At 38.9% G+C, this 18199-nt stretch overlaps 1 protein-coding gene across 8 annotated transcripts in view; it reads right to left on the reverse strand.

Moving 5' to 3' along the window:
• The window catches only part of ANKFY1 (ankyrin repeat and FYVE domain containing 1), a 78545-nt gene that overhangs the window by 41636 nt on the left and 18710 nt on the right, over nucleotides 1-18199 (reverse strand). For 7 of the 8 annotated variants that reach the window (XR_003438004.1, XM_027130739.1, XM_027130738.1 and 4 more), the window contains exons 3-4: nucleotides 15222-15340; nucleotides 4265-4400 (exon numbers count right to left, since the gene is read on the reverse strand). Coding sequence is in view for 6 of the 8 variants with exons in the window: in XM_027130739.1 (XP_026986540.1) it covers nucleotides 4265-4400; nucleotides 15222-15340 (255 nt within the window). In the remaining 2 variants the exon portion in view is untranslated. The other variant, XM_027130741.1, reaches the window with a different exon arrangement.

An 18199-nucleotide genomic window follows, 5' to 3' on the forward strand; every position in this document is an offset into this window, starting at 1 on the left:
TTTTTTTGCGGTACGCGGGCCTCTCACTTTTGTGGCCTCTCCCATTGAGGAGCACAGGCTCCGGACGCGCAGGCTCAGCGGCCATGGCTCACGGGCCCAGCCGCTCTGCAGCATGTGGGATCTTCCCGGACCGGGGCACGAACCCGTGTCCCCTGCATCGGCAGGCGGACTCTCAACCACTGCGCCACCAGGGAAGCCCACTGTATTTTATAAGTCCTAGAATTTCATTATTATATTGCTCATTCTGGTCAGAACCAAAATAATCTGTAAATAAATATGTTAAGCTTAACCCCCCAACTGCCTTGAAAGTAATCACGTGAAACTCAGTAATCATAGCACACAGGCAATTGTAATATCAAACACGCAATAAATCAAATTCAGTCCTTTGATGTTTAATTGTATGGGACACGTTTGCAGTTCCCACAAGCATAACTCTGTCACGCAACCAGTGTGGCTTAGAAATCACTTCAAATATGAGGCTCTATGCCTCAATAAATGAACACCTCCTTAAAAGTCTTCCCCAAATGGTGATCTATATGGTATGAGAATTATAACTCAATAAAGCTGATTTTAGAAAGCCCACTTTAAAAATCTATCATGTATAGAAACAACTGAGTTAAGAGTCAAACTATAGTACACCAGACAGAGAAGAACTGGCTACAACGGATGTCCCATAGAGCCTGGTAACAACATGACAACAACAACAGCAACAATAACAAGACTCTCACAATCACTAAGAGAGCCCCAACTACGTCAGGGAAGAGAGGGCTGCACGCAGGCCTCTGGCAGCACAAAGCAGGCACACGCATGTCCTAGACTAGAAGATGTAGCACTGGGAAGGCCCACACTTCCACTGCCCCAGAATTCCTGGAAACCTTGGTGGGTCTCCACAGCACAGGGCCCGGGGGAAGGAGGCAGGTGACACGGCCCTCCCATCTCCTTTGCCTGAACATCTCCCTACAAATCAGGTTCACCTCCAAGGGCAGTCGAGAGGCCTAATGTGGCATCAGGTATTCCCTGACACCCCACTGCTGCTTCTGTCCCCAGCTCCCACAAAAACCATGTTCTAATCACAAGGGCAGCATGCAGTGCTGAATGCAAAGTGAACCATGAGGTGAGAAGGACCTGAGTTGAGGCCCACGGAATTTGAGGGGCCAAACTACACAAGCTCCCTGTGACCCCACCTCCTCCCCTGTGAGACATTACTCTATCTCAGAGGTTTAGGGGATCTCTGTGTGTTTTCCAAGATAAAGGAAAACTATGTAAGCCTTGCACAGTCTGAGGTACATAGGAGGTATGCTTGCTTGAAAGCTGAGGTCCTTCTCAAGGAAGCTGCATAATTTAATAACTAATAAGAATGGGTTTCAGTACTACTATAAATAAGAATAACTGATTGGCTAGTGGATAACTCCCAATTCTAACAGGTGAGGTTTGGATACCAAGTGGAGAGTGGGAGATGAGGGAGGAGAGGAGGAAAGTCATGAGAAAGCCCTGGGAAGAAGGGGGAACAAACTTTCTAAACCTCACAAATGAGACCTTAGGCTAGGAGCAAGAATAATCGTGGAGTCATTTCTCCATCTGGCAGTAAATGCAGGTACCCATTTTATTCCAACACCTGTGCTTAAGAGCTTTGTTTTTAAGCTACACAGCTTGGTGTGAAGAAGCATCTCCCCCAGGGCACTTTTAACTCAAATTGTCACAATATCTAAATAAGTTATTATAATAATGAATAACAATGTTCTATTTCTGAGACTCTGCTGTCTGTACCACTAGTTTCCCCAAACTACTAGCAGACTGACAGCAATGTTTGAAGTTATTCTGACCCAGGCTATCAAATCAGAGCATTTCAGGAGAAAAGTCCTCTTTTCAGGTATGTGAAACTTTTACCACTTTTACAATGACAAATATCCTAATGTCCTAAAACATGGTGTGATCTCAGGGAGTACTGACTTTACAAAGCATTTTTACAGACAAATGCTGAGAGTCTGAAAATTCTATTCCCCTCCTTACTACTGCCAAAATACACTGTATCAAGATACTCAACTATGTTTCATGAAGACAGATGTTTTGTTACAACTGGCAGACACTTCATTTTCACTAAATTCTGGGATCCCCAGAGTGCCATTCACTATTTGGATAGCCTATAAATAGTAACTGACATGATTTACACAACTGAAGAACATGTAATTATATCTAAAAACTCAGATTCTCAGTTCATATCTTCTCTTTGAAAAGTAGCAAGGCAGACTAACTTTCCTCTAAAGGGATTTTGTTGCTGTTAATATACGTTTTTAATTTTAGAGTACAAAAAGGACACAGATGCACAAAAATGATAAACCTAATTTTTAAAGTACAAAGTCAAGCATATACTCAAGCGTCCCACAAACTCCTGTCTAGTTTTTTATCAATCCCGTGTATGAACATAAGGCAGAAAAGTTACTGAAAGAATGAACAACAAAAGGTTAACAGTGGTTGAATTACAGACGATTTACTTTTTTTCTTTATATCATTCTATACTTTCTAAATACCATGAACTGAATATGTAGTTAATAATCAGGAAAAAATTATACAAACTGTCAGTTGTTAGCATACACCATTAATTCTCTCCTTTTTTAAGAGTATTTTCCTGATAATGCTTATGCCCAAAACCTCCTTTTCATCAAACTGGTGATAGCATTCCCAAACCACCAAGACCCCTACATTACAAAAATGATCAACACCGGCTTCACATTTAACTGCACACACTTGTGTTGGGGCCCTTTCACTTACTATTTCAAATGTGTAATTTCTCCTGCAGACAGCAGTGGGCGCTCTGTGACCTTTCAAAAGCCAACAATTGAACCCGCTACTGGGTCTCTTCCATCCCAGCCCTTAACAAAGCCATGACAGATAAACTTAGTGCCCACATCCAACAATACAACATTGAGCATCTGGTCATGTTGACAGTTATGAAGCCTAATCAGTCAATAAACAACAAACATTCTAATTAAAGAATCCATTACACAGATTACAATTATCTAAACTACTCCAAACTGCAGGGCACTTTTTTTTTTTTTTTTTTTGCAGGGCACTTTTATCAAAGCAATTTAAATTACAAGCAAGTTTGACAAGGTCAATGGGAAAAAGCTCAGGAAATCTGGGGGGGAAAAAGTAGATATAAATCACACTCAATCTAATTAAAATTATTCTCATTTCACTCTCAGATGATTCAAAAACTCACCCAAAGAAAGGCCCTGACAGTAAAGTCATCTTTGCTAACCTAATACTGTATGTACCTACAAACCTCAGACCTGCTTGTTTGATTTTTTTTTTACTTACTGGATTTAGATATTAAAATGCACTCAAGCCCACATCAATCACAGACAGTCAGGAGTAACCTGTGTACTTGTCTCATGTGGGGCCCAGTGGGCCATCTCAGGGGAAACATCAGCCTCATAAAGAAAACAGAACAAGCAGCTCTCGTAGCAAGGTCTCTCTTGACTCACTGAGGGCAACACAACAAGTGGAATGCCTCTTGATAGCTGAAACTACCTCTCCACCCACCCAGGAAAAAAGCCATTCCTTCACGCATGCAGAATACAGAAGATTACTAAGTGACATAAAAAGACGCTCCATCTACCAAGCTGACTACCAAGGGCCATATCTCCAACAAAAACTAAAGGGCATTTTGCTTGATATCGTCTGGTGAACGTTTTGTTTTCTGTTGTTATAAAGGCCAACTCGGGAGAGCAACAGAGAAAATGCAATATAAAAAACATAGGAGGCTATCTCCTTGGAACCTAAAAAGCAGTTAACAAATGAAGTGAGACCTCAGAAACACTATGAAACTTACTGAAGCAGATTCTCATGTACTAATTTAGTCATTAATGTGTTTCTAACAAGAGAATATGACCAAGAACTCCTTCTAAGTAGATATATCAGAAAGTAGAATAAAATGTCAAAAGGAAATGGTATAGGAGGGAAAGTTGAGGCGTTGGACATTGGATTATATTATTTCATATTCAGTTCATCAGTTCACACAGCTATGTAATCTCAGGTAATAAACCAGTGAAAGAACAGAGAATACCTAAAAGCTTTGGCAAAATTTAGCTTACAAGATAACACAAAGCAAGGGAGATAAAATTCTCTCCCCACTACTGCGTTTAAAAGAACACCTTGCAAAAGTTATTTACATTAGCAGAAGCAGCTGTTTTCCCAGAGCTTGGCATAATTAAAGCTCAGCCACCACCATCTGAGGTGCTTGAATATATCTGCTGTGACTTGCCTCTCCCTAAGGAGCTGTAGCTGAAACCGATTAGCTAGTTTCATCAGCTCAGTCAGGAACACATCATCTTCTCTGAACTCCAACTCATCCGTATAGATCCAGCGAAGCATTGTCATGGTCACCTCAGGGTTAGCATCTGGTTAAAGAAAAGAAGTAGAAAAACTTTGAAAACAAAGCACAGATGACACACTCAGGCCTTCTCGAGGACCCCTAAAAGTTGAGGATAATAAACTAAATTCTGGTAGACCCCACTCAAAGAAATATCACACAGGCATTAAAAATGGTAATTAAGCATTTTGGGTACCATCTGACTCCAGAAAAGTGTTAAGAATTCTGCACGGGGCAGCAGGTGGGGAAAATGAACCTATTAAAGATATAAGTCAGGGCTTCCCTGGTGGCGCAGTGATTGAGAGTCCGCCTGCCGATACAGGGGACGCGGGTTTGTGCCCCTGTCCGGGAAGATCCCACATGCCGCGGAGTGGCTGGGCCCGTGAGCCAAGGCCGCTGGGCCTGCGCGTCCGGAGCCTGTGCTCCGCGACGAGAGAGGCCACAGCGGTGAGAGGCCCGCGTACCGCAAAAAAAAAGATATAAGTCAAATAAACTGGGGGAAACTATTTTAAACATATGGCAAAGAGTTTACGTTCTAATAAAAAGATCTTACAAATAAAAATGAGAAGATGGACACTCAATGGAAATATCAGCAATGGATATAAACAGGTAATTCACAAAGAAATAAAATGGCCAATAAACCTTACTGATAATTAAATATAAACTTAAACTAGAATACTTTTTTTGTTTCTCAGACTAGCAAAGATTCTTAGAAGTGCATAACATTTTTTTTTTCCTTTGGCTGTGCTGCAGTGGAAGAACAGAGTCTTAACCACTGGACTGCCAGGGAAGTGCATAACCTTTGACACAGCAATCATACATGTAGATTATTATCCTAAGAAAATAACTAAGCAAATACAGAGAAACATAAGATAGTCAATGCAGTATTATTTTTAATAATGAAAAACTGGAGCAAAACTCTTAAGAGAACTAATTAAATAAATTAGAGTATAAACTGGAAAATGTTGCATCAATTAAAATTATTTAGATCTATATTCAACATAAAAAGATATTCACTACATAGCAAGTAAAAAAACTACATAACTAAAAATACATGTATTAAATGATCTCACTTTTGTTAGATATATTTGTCTGTGTATATATGTGTGTGTATACACATACACACACACACACACACACACACACACACACACACAGTTTTGTGTCTGTCTTCCATCCACGTACTAACCAAGTCCGACCCTACTTAACTTCCAAGATCAGACAAAATCGAAGACATTCTGGGTGGTATGACCACAGAAAGACTGTCCATCTGTCTGTCTGTCTATCTATTGAGAGACTGGAAAGATATACACTAAAAGTATTGACCTGGAGGAATTTGTAACTAATTTTTCTTTTAGCTTCTTTTCTCGCTGATTTTTATTTAATGAACATACATTACTTGTGTAGTTTTTTCAGTTAAAATGCTTTACAGCAACTCGGGGAAATGCTTGGGATGAAAATCATAATGTAAAATATCTAAATTATGATTTCAACTAAAATCAACTCTTGGTTATCAGAAGGAGGTCAGTGATGGTCAGAGGATCACTCAAAAAATCATGGTCTACACACCAATAGTTCTCAACTGTGGGCCTGGGCTAACAGAATCAGCATTATCTGGGAAAGTGTGAGAAAGTCTTATTATCAGGCCCACCCTGGTCTATTAAGTCAGAAACTATAAGAGTGGGGCCCAGCATTTGTGTTTTAACAAGTCCTTCATGTGACTTTGATGCTTGCTAAGGTTTAAGAAACTATACTCAATTCTTGATTACCTAGGAAAGGTGGAACATGCAACAGGAACATCCCATTAACTTAGTAATTAGGCAACAACTGAATGGTTCTTACTAACCCCTCTCTTCCAACTCTAGTGGGGAGGAGAGGGTTGAAGACAGTAATGTCAAGTGAGTGAAACTGAAGGCCCCTGATTAACTTGCAACCACATTAATTCACCATCACCCCCTTAAGTAGCCAGATAGTAAAAGGAGAAAAAAAAAGGTGTAATTGGCGGGGAAAAAAACAGTGAAAAATAATGCATCAAAATGCTAACAGTGATTAGGTTAAGGTCTATTTTTTTTTTCTTTTCTCTCTTACCTGCCAATGTAGTAATAATACTTTTGTAAATGTCTTAAGAGAGAAAAAAACATTTTAAAATCAGATGAAAATCTAATTTGATTTCTTTAAACAATTTACTTGAAGAAGTACTTCAACTAAGCTGTCTAAGGTATACAAAGTAGATCTTGAAACAGTGAAATTCTAAGCTAGCTTTGTAAACTGGGTTTAATGCCTCAGTAGTCTCCTAATGAAAAGAAAAAATATGTAGGCCATGCAATTTGTCCAGAGTCACCAAAAATGCCAAAGCTGTGTACAGGCAGACCTCATTTTATTACACTTCACTTTATCTCACTTTGCAGATAGTGTTTTTTCACAAATTGAAGGTTTGTGGTAACCCTGTGTCATCAGATGATGGTTAGAAATTTTTAGCCATAAGGTATTTTTAAATTAAGGTATGTACATTGTTTTTTTAGACATAATGGCAATGCACACTTAATAGGCTATGTGTAAACATAGCATTACATGCACTGGGAAAACAAAAAATTCATGTGACTCACTTTGTTACAATTTTTGCTCTTGATGGCAGTGGTCTGGGACTGAACCTGCAATATCTCCGAGGTCTGCCCGTACACCACTACTTGGCTCATACAGCCTTATCTTGGAAAGATAGCTTATGCCTAATGATGAGAGCATCCCCAACACCACAACCCTCAAATATCTTCTCTGTGGTAGTTTAATTAATTTTGTTTTAAAATTTGGCTGGTTTCCTTTAATAACTCTTACCCCAATTGTCCAAACAAATAAATTTGACCTGTACGGTTGATAAACCAAAATCTAGTTTTCTTTTCTTTTTTTTTTTTTTTTAGTTTTCTTAAAAACCACATCAGCAGGGACGTCCTGGAAGCCCTCAAAATTTCAAATAAAATAAGATCCAAGTGATCGCCAAATTTTCCCACTCCTGCCTTGACTCTTCCCTTAATCTCCGAAATAAACTGAGAATAGATCCATTTTGAGACTCAGACTAAGCAGCCCGTGGTATAAGGTGGGCAGAGAACAATGAACCAGAAGGGTATGTGCTTCCAACTGTGTACTTTTAGGCAAGCGATTCAGTCTATCTGCTTCCAATCTACGTAAGCAAGTGGCTATAAAAGTCAGATGACCCCATAAACCAGAAATTACCTTTAAAAAGATTAGACTCTGAGAAGTGAAACCAGTTGGCATCCATGACTTGCCTGGTATATCTGCTGCTAGAAGCCGTCACCCTCTCATCAGGCCCAGCGCAGAAGCTGGTAAAAATCTGTGACTGCAAGGATGAAAAGAAGGTAACACCTAACCTTCCGACTTCACTGTAGTCCACGATGCATATTGTCATGCTTTGGAAAACTTGAAATTTTCTTTTGGAGAACTTGAAATTTTCTGTGACCTAGTTGGGTTTTTTTTTTTTTTTTTGGTCTGATTTCAGATAAATGTTTTATAAGACATTTGGAAAGAATGGGAATAAACTTATCTGTACACAAGTAGCCATTAAATGAAGTATACTGAGGAAATTAATTTTGTTACTTAAATCCTCCATTCAATCTGTCAAATCTGAGAAAGGTGTTTTGAATCTCCTACTGTGACTCTGGTTTGTCTTTGAGTTTCCAACTATTTTTTTCTTCATGCCCTTTACAAAAAGTTTTTAGCTCATAAAATTTAAAAATCATGATAGACTGTATCTTTTTTTTTTTTTTTTTTTTGCCACACTGCAGGACTTGCAGGATCTTAGTTCCCCACCAGGGACTGAACCCGGGCCCCAGCAGTGAAAGCACCGAGTCCTAACCACTGGACCACCAGGGAATTCCCATAGACTGCATCTTTTATCAGTATAAACATCCTCTTTAGTCAGTTTAAGGATGTACCCTTAAATATAACTTCTTGGAAATAAAAATAAACCCCATATCGTACTTCAAAATAATCCCAGTGTCAAAAAGGAATAAAAGTATACAGGGTCTAGTTCTGTTATGGCAGTGTGACAACCCATGCTACTGTAACTGATTATAGCTAAAAACTGTAGACAGTGTACCAAAAACAGCTACCAGAGGATTCTGAAAATAAACAAAAGCATCTGAATTGTAGGGGGAGGCAAAACTTGAAGAAGCAATTGCACTGGACAAGCTTCTCCATTGTTTTTTTTCCCTTTATGGCTTTGTCCTGAGGGTAGACTTGTCCAGGAGGAACACTGCCGTAGTGACCACGAGGATGCCTAAAACGCCAATAAAAACTCCACCTTTCTGGTCAGATGAACCAGGGAAAGGAGCCCCCAGGGCACTGAAGGGTCAGGGGAGAGTCCCAGAGTGAAGAGAACCAGAGAAGGAGATCTCCTAATTCTGTGTACAAGCCACAAGGCCTCAGGCTCACCTCTAAGCCACTGATGCACAGAACAGTCCTAGCCCAGCTTTAAGAACTGAAGTGATATTTGGACCACCACCCACAGAAGGTGAAACAGAAGCTGCAGTTTGCACCTAAGGAGCCTTAGCATTTTCCAGAGGATGACACAGGACCAAAGCCTACACAACATAATGGCAATGTCCAGGATACAATTCAAAATCATTTGATAAAGAAAAACATTTGGAAAATATGACCGTTTTTCAAGGGAAAAGATAACGTCAAGATGACCCAGATACTGAACTTATGAAAGACTTGAAGACATCTAGTATAACTATGCTCCAGAAGGTAAAGGGAAACACACTTGAAATTAAAAGAAAAATTTTCAGCATATAAATTATAAGAAATAGAAATTATAGAAATGAAAAATATGATATGTATAATAAAAACATACTCAGTGGGCTCAAGAGCAGAATGAAAACAGCAGTGCAAAGTCAGTAAACCTGAAGATAGATCAGTAGAATTTATCCTATCTGAAGAACAGAAAAAAAAAAAAAAAAAAGGTTGGGAGAAAAAAAAAAAAGAGAGAGCCTCAAAGAGACCTGTTGGATAGTAACAAAGGGTCTACTACTGGAGTCTCAGAAAGAAAGAGATCAAGGAAGAAAAATAATGAAGAAATGATGGTCCTTTCCTAATTTGGTGACAGACCTAAATTTTTAGATTCAAGATCAGAGTACCCTAAACAAGAAGAAAATCATATCTAGATACATCATCAGCAAACTACTGCAAACTAAACATAACGAACAAGTCTTTACCACTTCACATCCGGTAGAATAGCCTCTATCAAAACAAAACAAAACACAGTAAACAACAAGTATTGGTGAGGATGTGGAGAAATTGGAACCCTTGTGCACTGTTGGGGGAAATGTAAAATGGTGCAGACCGTATAGAAAACAGTTCCTTGAAAATTTAAAATAAAACTACTATATGATCCAGCAATCCCACTTCTGGGTATGTACCCAAGAGAACTGAAAGCAGGCTCCTAAAGAGAGATTTGTACACCAATATTCACTGCAACATTATTTACACTAGCCAATAGATGGAAGCATATATTGCTCAATATGTAGATGACCATATATTCCTCATCTATAAGAGGGAATAAACAATAGTACTTACCTCAAAGTGTTATTCTAAAGATAAATGAGTTAATACCTGTAAACTACCACCACATGTTAATTGCTATACAAAAATTTCCTATGATTATTATTAAAACAGACTATTTTAAACCAACACACAGACAAATTTAGCATAAACAGAGATTAGAGAGAAAAACACAAAAGCCATGTTAGGGTTGAGTAAGGGGACATAACACAGATTAACTGAAGCTCTAAGAAAATCTCTGGGAGGGGGTCTCAGCTGTTAGCAGGAGGCCACAAGGCTGTTTGAGTGTCCTCATGACACAGCAGCTAACTTCTTCCAAAGTGAGCAATCCAAAAGACAGAGCAAGGAAGAAGTCACAATGCCTTCAAAGAACCTATCTCTGCAGTAACATGTTATCAATTACAAGCTCAGTCAGCCTATACTTAAGAGGAATGGAATCAGGATCCTCCTTTGAAGGGAGGAATAACAAATAATTTATGGACATATTTTAAACCACCATAGATATCTTCAAAATACTGAAACTGAACAACCTAGAACTAGCAGTTCACATGGTATCTAACAGATACCATTGTCCCTGTGAGTTTGCTGGAGCACCTTAGTGTGCCTGAGCACAGAGTCTGGGACCCTATGCTCCTTCCACTGCACAGTGCAACCTCCCAGGTCTGTGCTTTGGTGCGTAGTTTTCCTAACTGGACTGAAAAGGAGGGAAGGAGGATGCTTTCTGTTTTTGGAATGGCTTGACAGGACACAGGACACATTCCAGGAAAGCTGAATGACTCACCATAAACTCTCATGCCAGGGAACCATAAGATCTTTGCTGGAGGAAGCATGCAAGAAATTCTAGCTTCAAAACAGCCATTCTACAGCATTGGAACTGCTCAGTGTCAGCTGCTATTACTGAAGTGCTATAGAGAGGCTATAAACAAACCACTTAGCCTGAAGCAAACTGCTTTACTTCATAAAGAAGTGAAATATCGTGCATCAAGATTTGTTGTACTGTGTTGAGCTAACAGTTATATTCTTTCTCTTCCCAGTTGATCAGTCAGTATCTTTATAAACATCTTTATACTTAAAATAACCGATAAATAAAAAGCAAATTTATACTTTTGACCTTTATATTTTGAAACAATTTCAGACTTAACGAAACAGTTGTAGAGTTCCCGTATACCCTCTACCCATCTTCCCCTAATATTAGCATCTTACATAACCATAGCACAATTATTAAAACCAGGTGACTAGGACCGATACAATACTATTAACTAATTACAAACTTTGCCAATTATCTCAGTAATGTCCTTTTTATGGGCCAGAATCCAATTGAGGTACCACACTGCATTTCATTATCATGTCTCCTTAGTCTCCTCCAATCTCTAACAGTTCCTTAATCTTATCTTGTCTTTCATGACCTTAACATAGTTGAGTAATACTGGCCAGTTATTCTGTGGAATGTTCCTCAATTTGGGTTAGTTTGATGCTTTCCCATAATTAGATTGAGGTCATGCATTTATGGCAAGAATCCTACAGAAGTGATTGTGCCTTTGTCACTGCATCATATCAAGCGCAAAATATTTTACTTTTTTTTTTTTTTTTTGCGGTACGCGGGCCTCTCACTGTTGTGGCCTCTCCCATTGCAGAGCACAGGCTCCGAACGCACAGGCTCAGCGGCCACGGCTCACGGGCCCAGCCGCTCCGCAGCACGCAGGATCCTCCCGGACCGGGGCACGAACCCATGTCCTCTGCATTGGCAGGCGGACTCTCAACCACTGCGCCACCAGGGAAGCCCAATATTTTACTTTTTTGAACAAGGTATGATTTAAGAAAACTTTCATGTACCCAAATACATTTTAAACACTTGGTATATAATGCCTACTGTATCTTCATCAACATGTGCTAAAATTCTTATAACAATTAATAGAATTAAAGTTGTGCTTATTTTGAATTTTAAGAAATATCAGTTACACAAGAACCTCCAAAGAAAATGTGAGACTTAGGATGTCACTCTAAGAATGTAAGTTCCATACAAATACGAATTTAATTTTGTTCACTGCTATAACCCTAGTACCTTGAAAAGTGCCTGCCACTCAGCATTTGTGATATTAATGGACTAATTCTGAAGAAACAAAATACCAATAAATTCATAAAATGATTTTATTAAGTTCATGAGTGTGGAAAAGGTTCAACCATTTAAAACACAGCTTTTACGCTATTTATACACTTGTTTACAAGAGCCTATTTCCAATCTCCCTCAGGCGTGAGGCAGCCATGGGCAGTAGTGCTTCCAGGTATCGTATAACACACCGGCTTCTCAGGCAGTTTCAGTTGCTGCAAGCCCAGATTTAGGTAATCACACCCATGCCCACCCAGGCAACTCAGCAGGACTCTGCACAAGACACACAAACATGAACAGGTCCACAAATGCAACCACCTCCTTGGAACCCTTCAAAGATAAACTTTATAAAGAAAAGTAAAGATGGGCTTCCCTGGTGGTGCAGTGGTTAAGAATCCGCCTGCCAATGCAGGGGACACGGGTTTGAGCCCTGGTCCGGGAAGATCCCACATGCCGCAGAGCAACTAAGCCCATGCACTACAACTACTGAGCCTGTGCTCCAGAGCCCGAGAGCCACAACTCCCGAAGCCTGGGCGCCTAGAGCCCGGGCGCCTAGAGCCTGTGCTCTGCAGCAAGAGAAGCCACCACAATGAGAAGCCCGCGCACCACAACGAAGAGTAGCCCCCGCTCACCTCAACTAGAGAAAGCCCACGCGCAGCAAGGAAGACCCGAGGCAGCCAAAAGTAAATAAATAAAATTTTAAAACGCTTAAAAAAAAAAAAGAAAAGATACCATAAGCTCCACTACAGCTATCTTAGTAGATGCCTGATTTACCAAAGCCACCAGAAACATTGACTCTGCAGCCGCTCACTCCTGAAAGCAAACCTTGTAGCCCGGATCAAACCATGCTGATTATTTACAGCAGGAGGCATGTTCAGGGACATTTAAAGGCATTAACATTATACCTTCCTAAACTCTAGAAAATCTCCTGCTTCTCAGTGATCCAATCTTGTGGTCAGATAGTCACAGATAGTGTTAAAGCAGCTCTTAAATGTTCTAATGTACTAAAAAAGTAAAAGCAAAATTTTAAGTGCAATGTTTAATGCAATTTTGCAATTAATTAATTAATGCAATTTTCTGTGTTCTTACGTAATTTGATTTGTTCTGGGGAGCAGTCATATTTTATTTTTCCCGCTCATTCATTTTGGTTGTATGCAATATTTCACAGCTACATTTACCATGATAAACATTTACACTGTCTGAATTACCTATAACAGAATCCACCTGACAGAAGTCAAATGATGAGGTGAAAAAAAAAAAGTATGACTATTTTATAGCTCAGCTGTCTAACTGTTTTCTAAATCCTTCATACCCATTTACAATGTGACTGGCAATGTGCAAGAATACCAATTCCATGAGCCTCACAACTACTGGGATCATCAATTTTTTTTTTTTTTTTTTTTTTTTTTTTGTGGTACGCAGGCCTCTCACCATTGTGGCCTTTCCCGTTGCGGGGCACAGGCTCCGGACGCGCAGGCCCAGCGGCCACGGCTCATGGGCCCAGCCGCTCCGCGGCATGTGAGATCTTCCCGGACCGGGGCACGAACCCGTGTCCCCTGCATTGGCAAGCGGACTCTCAACCACTGCGCCACCAGGGAAGCCCGGGATCATCAATTTTTGATACTGTAGGTATCAAAAGGTGGTAACTTATTCTAAACTTTTTTCTAACAAAGTTGAATATTTTCAATATTTTATTATCTCTACTAGTCTTTGAAAACTACCTGTTCATGTAATCAAGATCCTATCATGCACTGTGAAGAACACCTCATGATCCAATGGGTTTTAAAAGTTATTCATAATTGTGTTATATGGGGTCAAAGATATAAGGCTTCAAAAGACTTTACTTTTAAAAAAGAAAAACTGTTCAGATTTCAATCATGTGGACTGGTGTCCTTCCAGTAAAGACCGTTTCCCAAGTAGATGTTTTAGTTATAGGCATGAATGCATATGCTCATGTATATGCATGTATGAATATTTGTGTGTTTACAGCTATGAATTACGGACCTCAGGTTAAATCCCAGAAATGATCATGAGACAGAGTTCACTCACAGTGGAGAAGCATCAGACAATTTACCTCCTAAATTCTTGAGATAAATGCTTATTTAACCTGTGCAACACTGCTCAGGTGTTAGCCACCTCTGACACGTTCCTTATCAGCCCAAGTCAGTCTCTTCTGTACCTTAGACATAAAGCCATTATACTACTGTATATACAGCCCTGGCCTTAAATGATTTGTTATCAGCCCATTTCCTCCAACAGAGTATGCGCTCTGTATGGCAAGGATGGTGTTATAACCATCTCAGTGTTCCTAACACTACACATGGAAAACAGTACCTTCTGAATTGGCAAACCTTTGGAACAAAGACATAAATCAGACTTTCCACACAATCACTTCTGCAAGTAACGCATGTCTTAATGCCTGGGTATGCTCCTTACCACATTATAATTCTCTTGATTATTAATATCAGAATTAAATTCAAAATTTGCTCTTTTTATTTTTTTTAAGCAGCTGTTAGGCAAGTACTAAGTGAAAATGCAATTTTGAAATCAACTTTTGAAAACTATGTTTTTAAGTTTACTTAACCACCATATTTACCCAAATTCTACACAACATACTGTGGCATAAAACAATTAAATAATAACATCAAACAGCTCAATGCACTTATTCAAATCCTAAAGACCGATGGTCATCCTTTGATGTTAAAGAAAGAATATTCTTATTCTTTGGAATAAATGTTACTTCTGAATTCAGTTCTTATAGACCAGGAAAAGTACTTTTGGCAGCTATGATTAAATTTTAAGCAACTGAACAGCAGCAGGACTTTTTCTTAGAGTGGAAGAAAAATTTTTCTCTACACATGCTCCCATATTTATAACATACTACTATATGAAAAGAGTTTCTGGATAAATATTCTTATTTTATAAATTCTAAGAATACTGTGAATCCTCAAATATTTATGATTTATCCGCCAGACATTAAACAGAAGTGTCCACAAAGTACAACCTACTGGTTCACTAATTATTTAACTAGTTTATGGTCACCATCAATTTGTAAGAAAAGTATTCTACGTTCATTAAACCACAAATATTTCAAAATTACACACCATAACCTTCTGCCAAGTGTTCTTGTGCTGGGAGTTTTGAGTCCCCAGCCCATCAGAGGCTCACCTGACAGGTCCAGCTCCTCGGTGGAAGACAAACTGGCCAGACTCCAGCTGTCACTGCGGGCCGCCAGGACAAACTTGTGAGCATTGATGTGCCTGCCCCCAACCTTTATCTTCAGATCACTGATGAAGAAAAATACCCACAGATATAAAATGTCATTATAACTAGGTGTAGCTAGGATTCACAGCTGATAAATATATGAGTATTGACTGATCAACATACATCTGCAAAAGAAAAAAAAATCACAGCAGAATTATTTCTCTATGCTACCACTGAATTCTGATGGCTCATATTTACAATATGTTGCTAGACACATTTTCTATTTCTAACTTCTAGCTTTAGTTCACGTGGGATGTTCTGCTTTCAAAGACACTCCCTAATGTCACCCACAAGATGGTGAACCTACAAGTTATCAATACACAGGATTATTAATATTCATATAAAGAGAAGAGGTTTTATGAAGGAAAAAAAATCAAGATTAATCATCAGGAGAGAGAGATAGAAAGATTAAAGATTGTGATGACAGCTCTGAGACTACAGTGCTGCAATGCTCCACACTGTATTAATGCTCAAGCAAGGTTAAACCAAAAACCATGAACAAATTAGCTTTGACAAAGCAGTCAAGAATATGAAACCCAGTATCTACACTCCTGTTCTCACCAGAAACGTTCAGACCTATTATTGGCCATTTTTTACTCAACCATTTATAAAGAAATGGGATGAGAGAAATCTTGTTTTCAAACATGTTTCCATATGTATGACTTACCACTACATGAAAAGAGCTTTCCAAATAGTTATTTATTTTTAACTCTGAAATGTCAGATGTCAAGGTGGGAAAGCATCTGGGCAGTTAACAAAAACCTAAGGGTGACCTACTGGGCTGACACAAGCATGTGCCAGATGGCAGCGCTGGCAGCAATCCACAGGCACGAATCAGCATCACCCTGCTTGTATCTGCATGTCTTTTTATTTTTATATTCCCGTTGAAAATAATTTGTTAGGCTGGAAAGGTTTCAGAAACTAAATTCAGAGAGAGGGAGAGAGGGAGAGAGGAAGGGGGGCGAGGGGGAGGGGGAGAGAGAGAGAGAGAGAGAGAGAAAGGAAGGAAGGAAGGAAGGAAGGAAAGAAAGAAAAGGAGAGAGAGAAAGGGAGGGAGGGAGGGAGGAGAGAGAAAAAGAGAGAAAGAAAGAAAAAACTATTACATGAATTGACTCATCCACTTAAAAGGAGATGCAAACATAATACTGCTTCTATACAACGCTTGATGCAAACACATTTTACCCCACAAAAGCACTGTCTAGAACATACTTTATAATTATGTAAGCATATCAATTCTACTTCTATTAAAGAACTAACCAAGTTGCAACTAATTATGTTAGATCAAAAGAGTAATAGGGTACTTATTATTTCAAACTATTAGAAAATACTGTTAACACAAAACACTATCAATAAAGAAGAAATACAATTGATATTCTATTTTAAATGGAAGATAAAACTGTCTCATATTACATCCTATGATAAGGTTTAAAAATTATAATGAAAACAAAGCACAAATAATTTTTACACTCTAAATTTATTTGTAAAGTATTAAATTCTAATAATGTAAATGAACAGTCACTGTTTACTGTTTCTGCCACAAACCTGACTTTAGCCACAAAATTATAAAAATGAATGTTTCTATAAAATTCCTACTATTATTCATGAATGTCAAGTCAAAACTTTTTCTTCTGTAGTCTTAACATCTCAAAAGGAAATAAATATAAGGATTTCACTAATCTCTAATAATAATAGTTTTTAAAAATATGATTCAAAAATGTAAAATTGGACAGGTCAAGTCTATGAGGACTCTATGCAGAAACAATTAGGAGGCTAGCAATTTTTTAAAAATTTCATCCTAGTCAACTAAAGGCATTTCCTTTTAAAATATGGATGCTAGGATGTAACAACTGGAGAGGAAACATAAATAAAGAGCTTCTTGCTAGAGTGTCTCAATCAAACACTTTAATAGGAAAAATTATAAGCTTGTTTGCTAAAAAAATGGTAGTAAATAACTACATATAACCATCATTTTTAACTGTCTTATGGGACCAAAGCCTCCTCCTGAACTTAAGTAAGAATAAAACAAATGCACCAATTTCTTCCACATCACTCAATTTAAAAATTTTAACACTGACCCTTCAGTTATTCCAATTACTGAAATACACATAAAAACACTATTTAAATTCAACAAAATGCATGTTCATGGGACAAAGTATTCCCCCCCCACATCTTGGTAAAAGAGCATCTGCTTCAGAAATTGATATTCCAGTTTCACTTATCCCATCTCAACAGGTAAGTCCTCTTTGAAGTCTCCATTCCTCATCTGATTATCAATTGTAGATAACAAAGGTATTCAGCCTTCTTTTGATAAAGGACAGGTTTTAGAAGAGGAAGAGAGACCCACCAGAACCATGGGATCATACCATAGCCGACCAGGTAAAAAGTGGCCAGAAGAGATAACTGCCCAGTCTCATTCCCAGTCTCCTAGAAGGAATACAGTATAAGAATGCAATCAGGGACTTCCCCTGGTGGTGCAGTGGTTAAGAATCCGCCTGCCAATGCAGGGGACACAGGTTTGAGCCCTGGTCCGGGAAGATCCCACATGCCGTGGAGCAACTAAGCCTGTGTGCCACAACTACTGAGCCTGCGCTCTAGAGTCCACGAGCCACAACTACTGAGCCTGCGCACCTAGAGCCCGTGCTCCACAACAAGAGAAGCTACTGCAAGGAGAAGCCCACGCACCCCAATGAAGAGCAGCCCCCTCTCGCAGTCTGCAACTAGAGAAAGCCTGCGCACAGCAAAAAAGACCCAGTGCAGCCAAAAATTAATTAATTAAATATAATTAATTAAATAAATATTTTTTAAAAAGGAATGCAATCAACTGTTACGTATTACAGAAAGTAAATTATGGGAATTCTAATGGGTAAGAGCCTTGGACAGTG

Source organism: Aethalodelphis obliquidens, unplaced genomic scaffold (assembly GCF_003676395.1).
Source record: "Aethalodelphis obliquidens isolate GAN/ISIS:26980383/991018 unplaced genomic scaffold, ASM367639v1 scaffold38, whole genome shotgun sequence".
In the NCBI taxonomy this organism is placed as follows: Eukaryota; Metazoa; Chordata; class Mammalia; order Artiodactyla; family Delphinidae; genus Aethalodelphis; species Aethalodelphis obliquidens.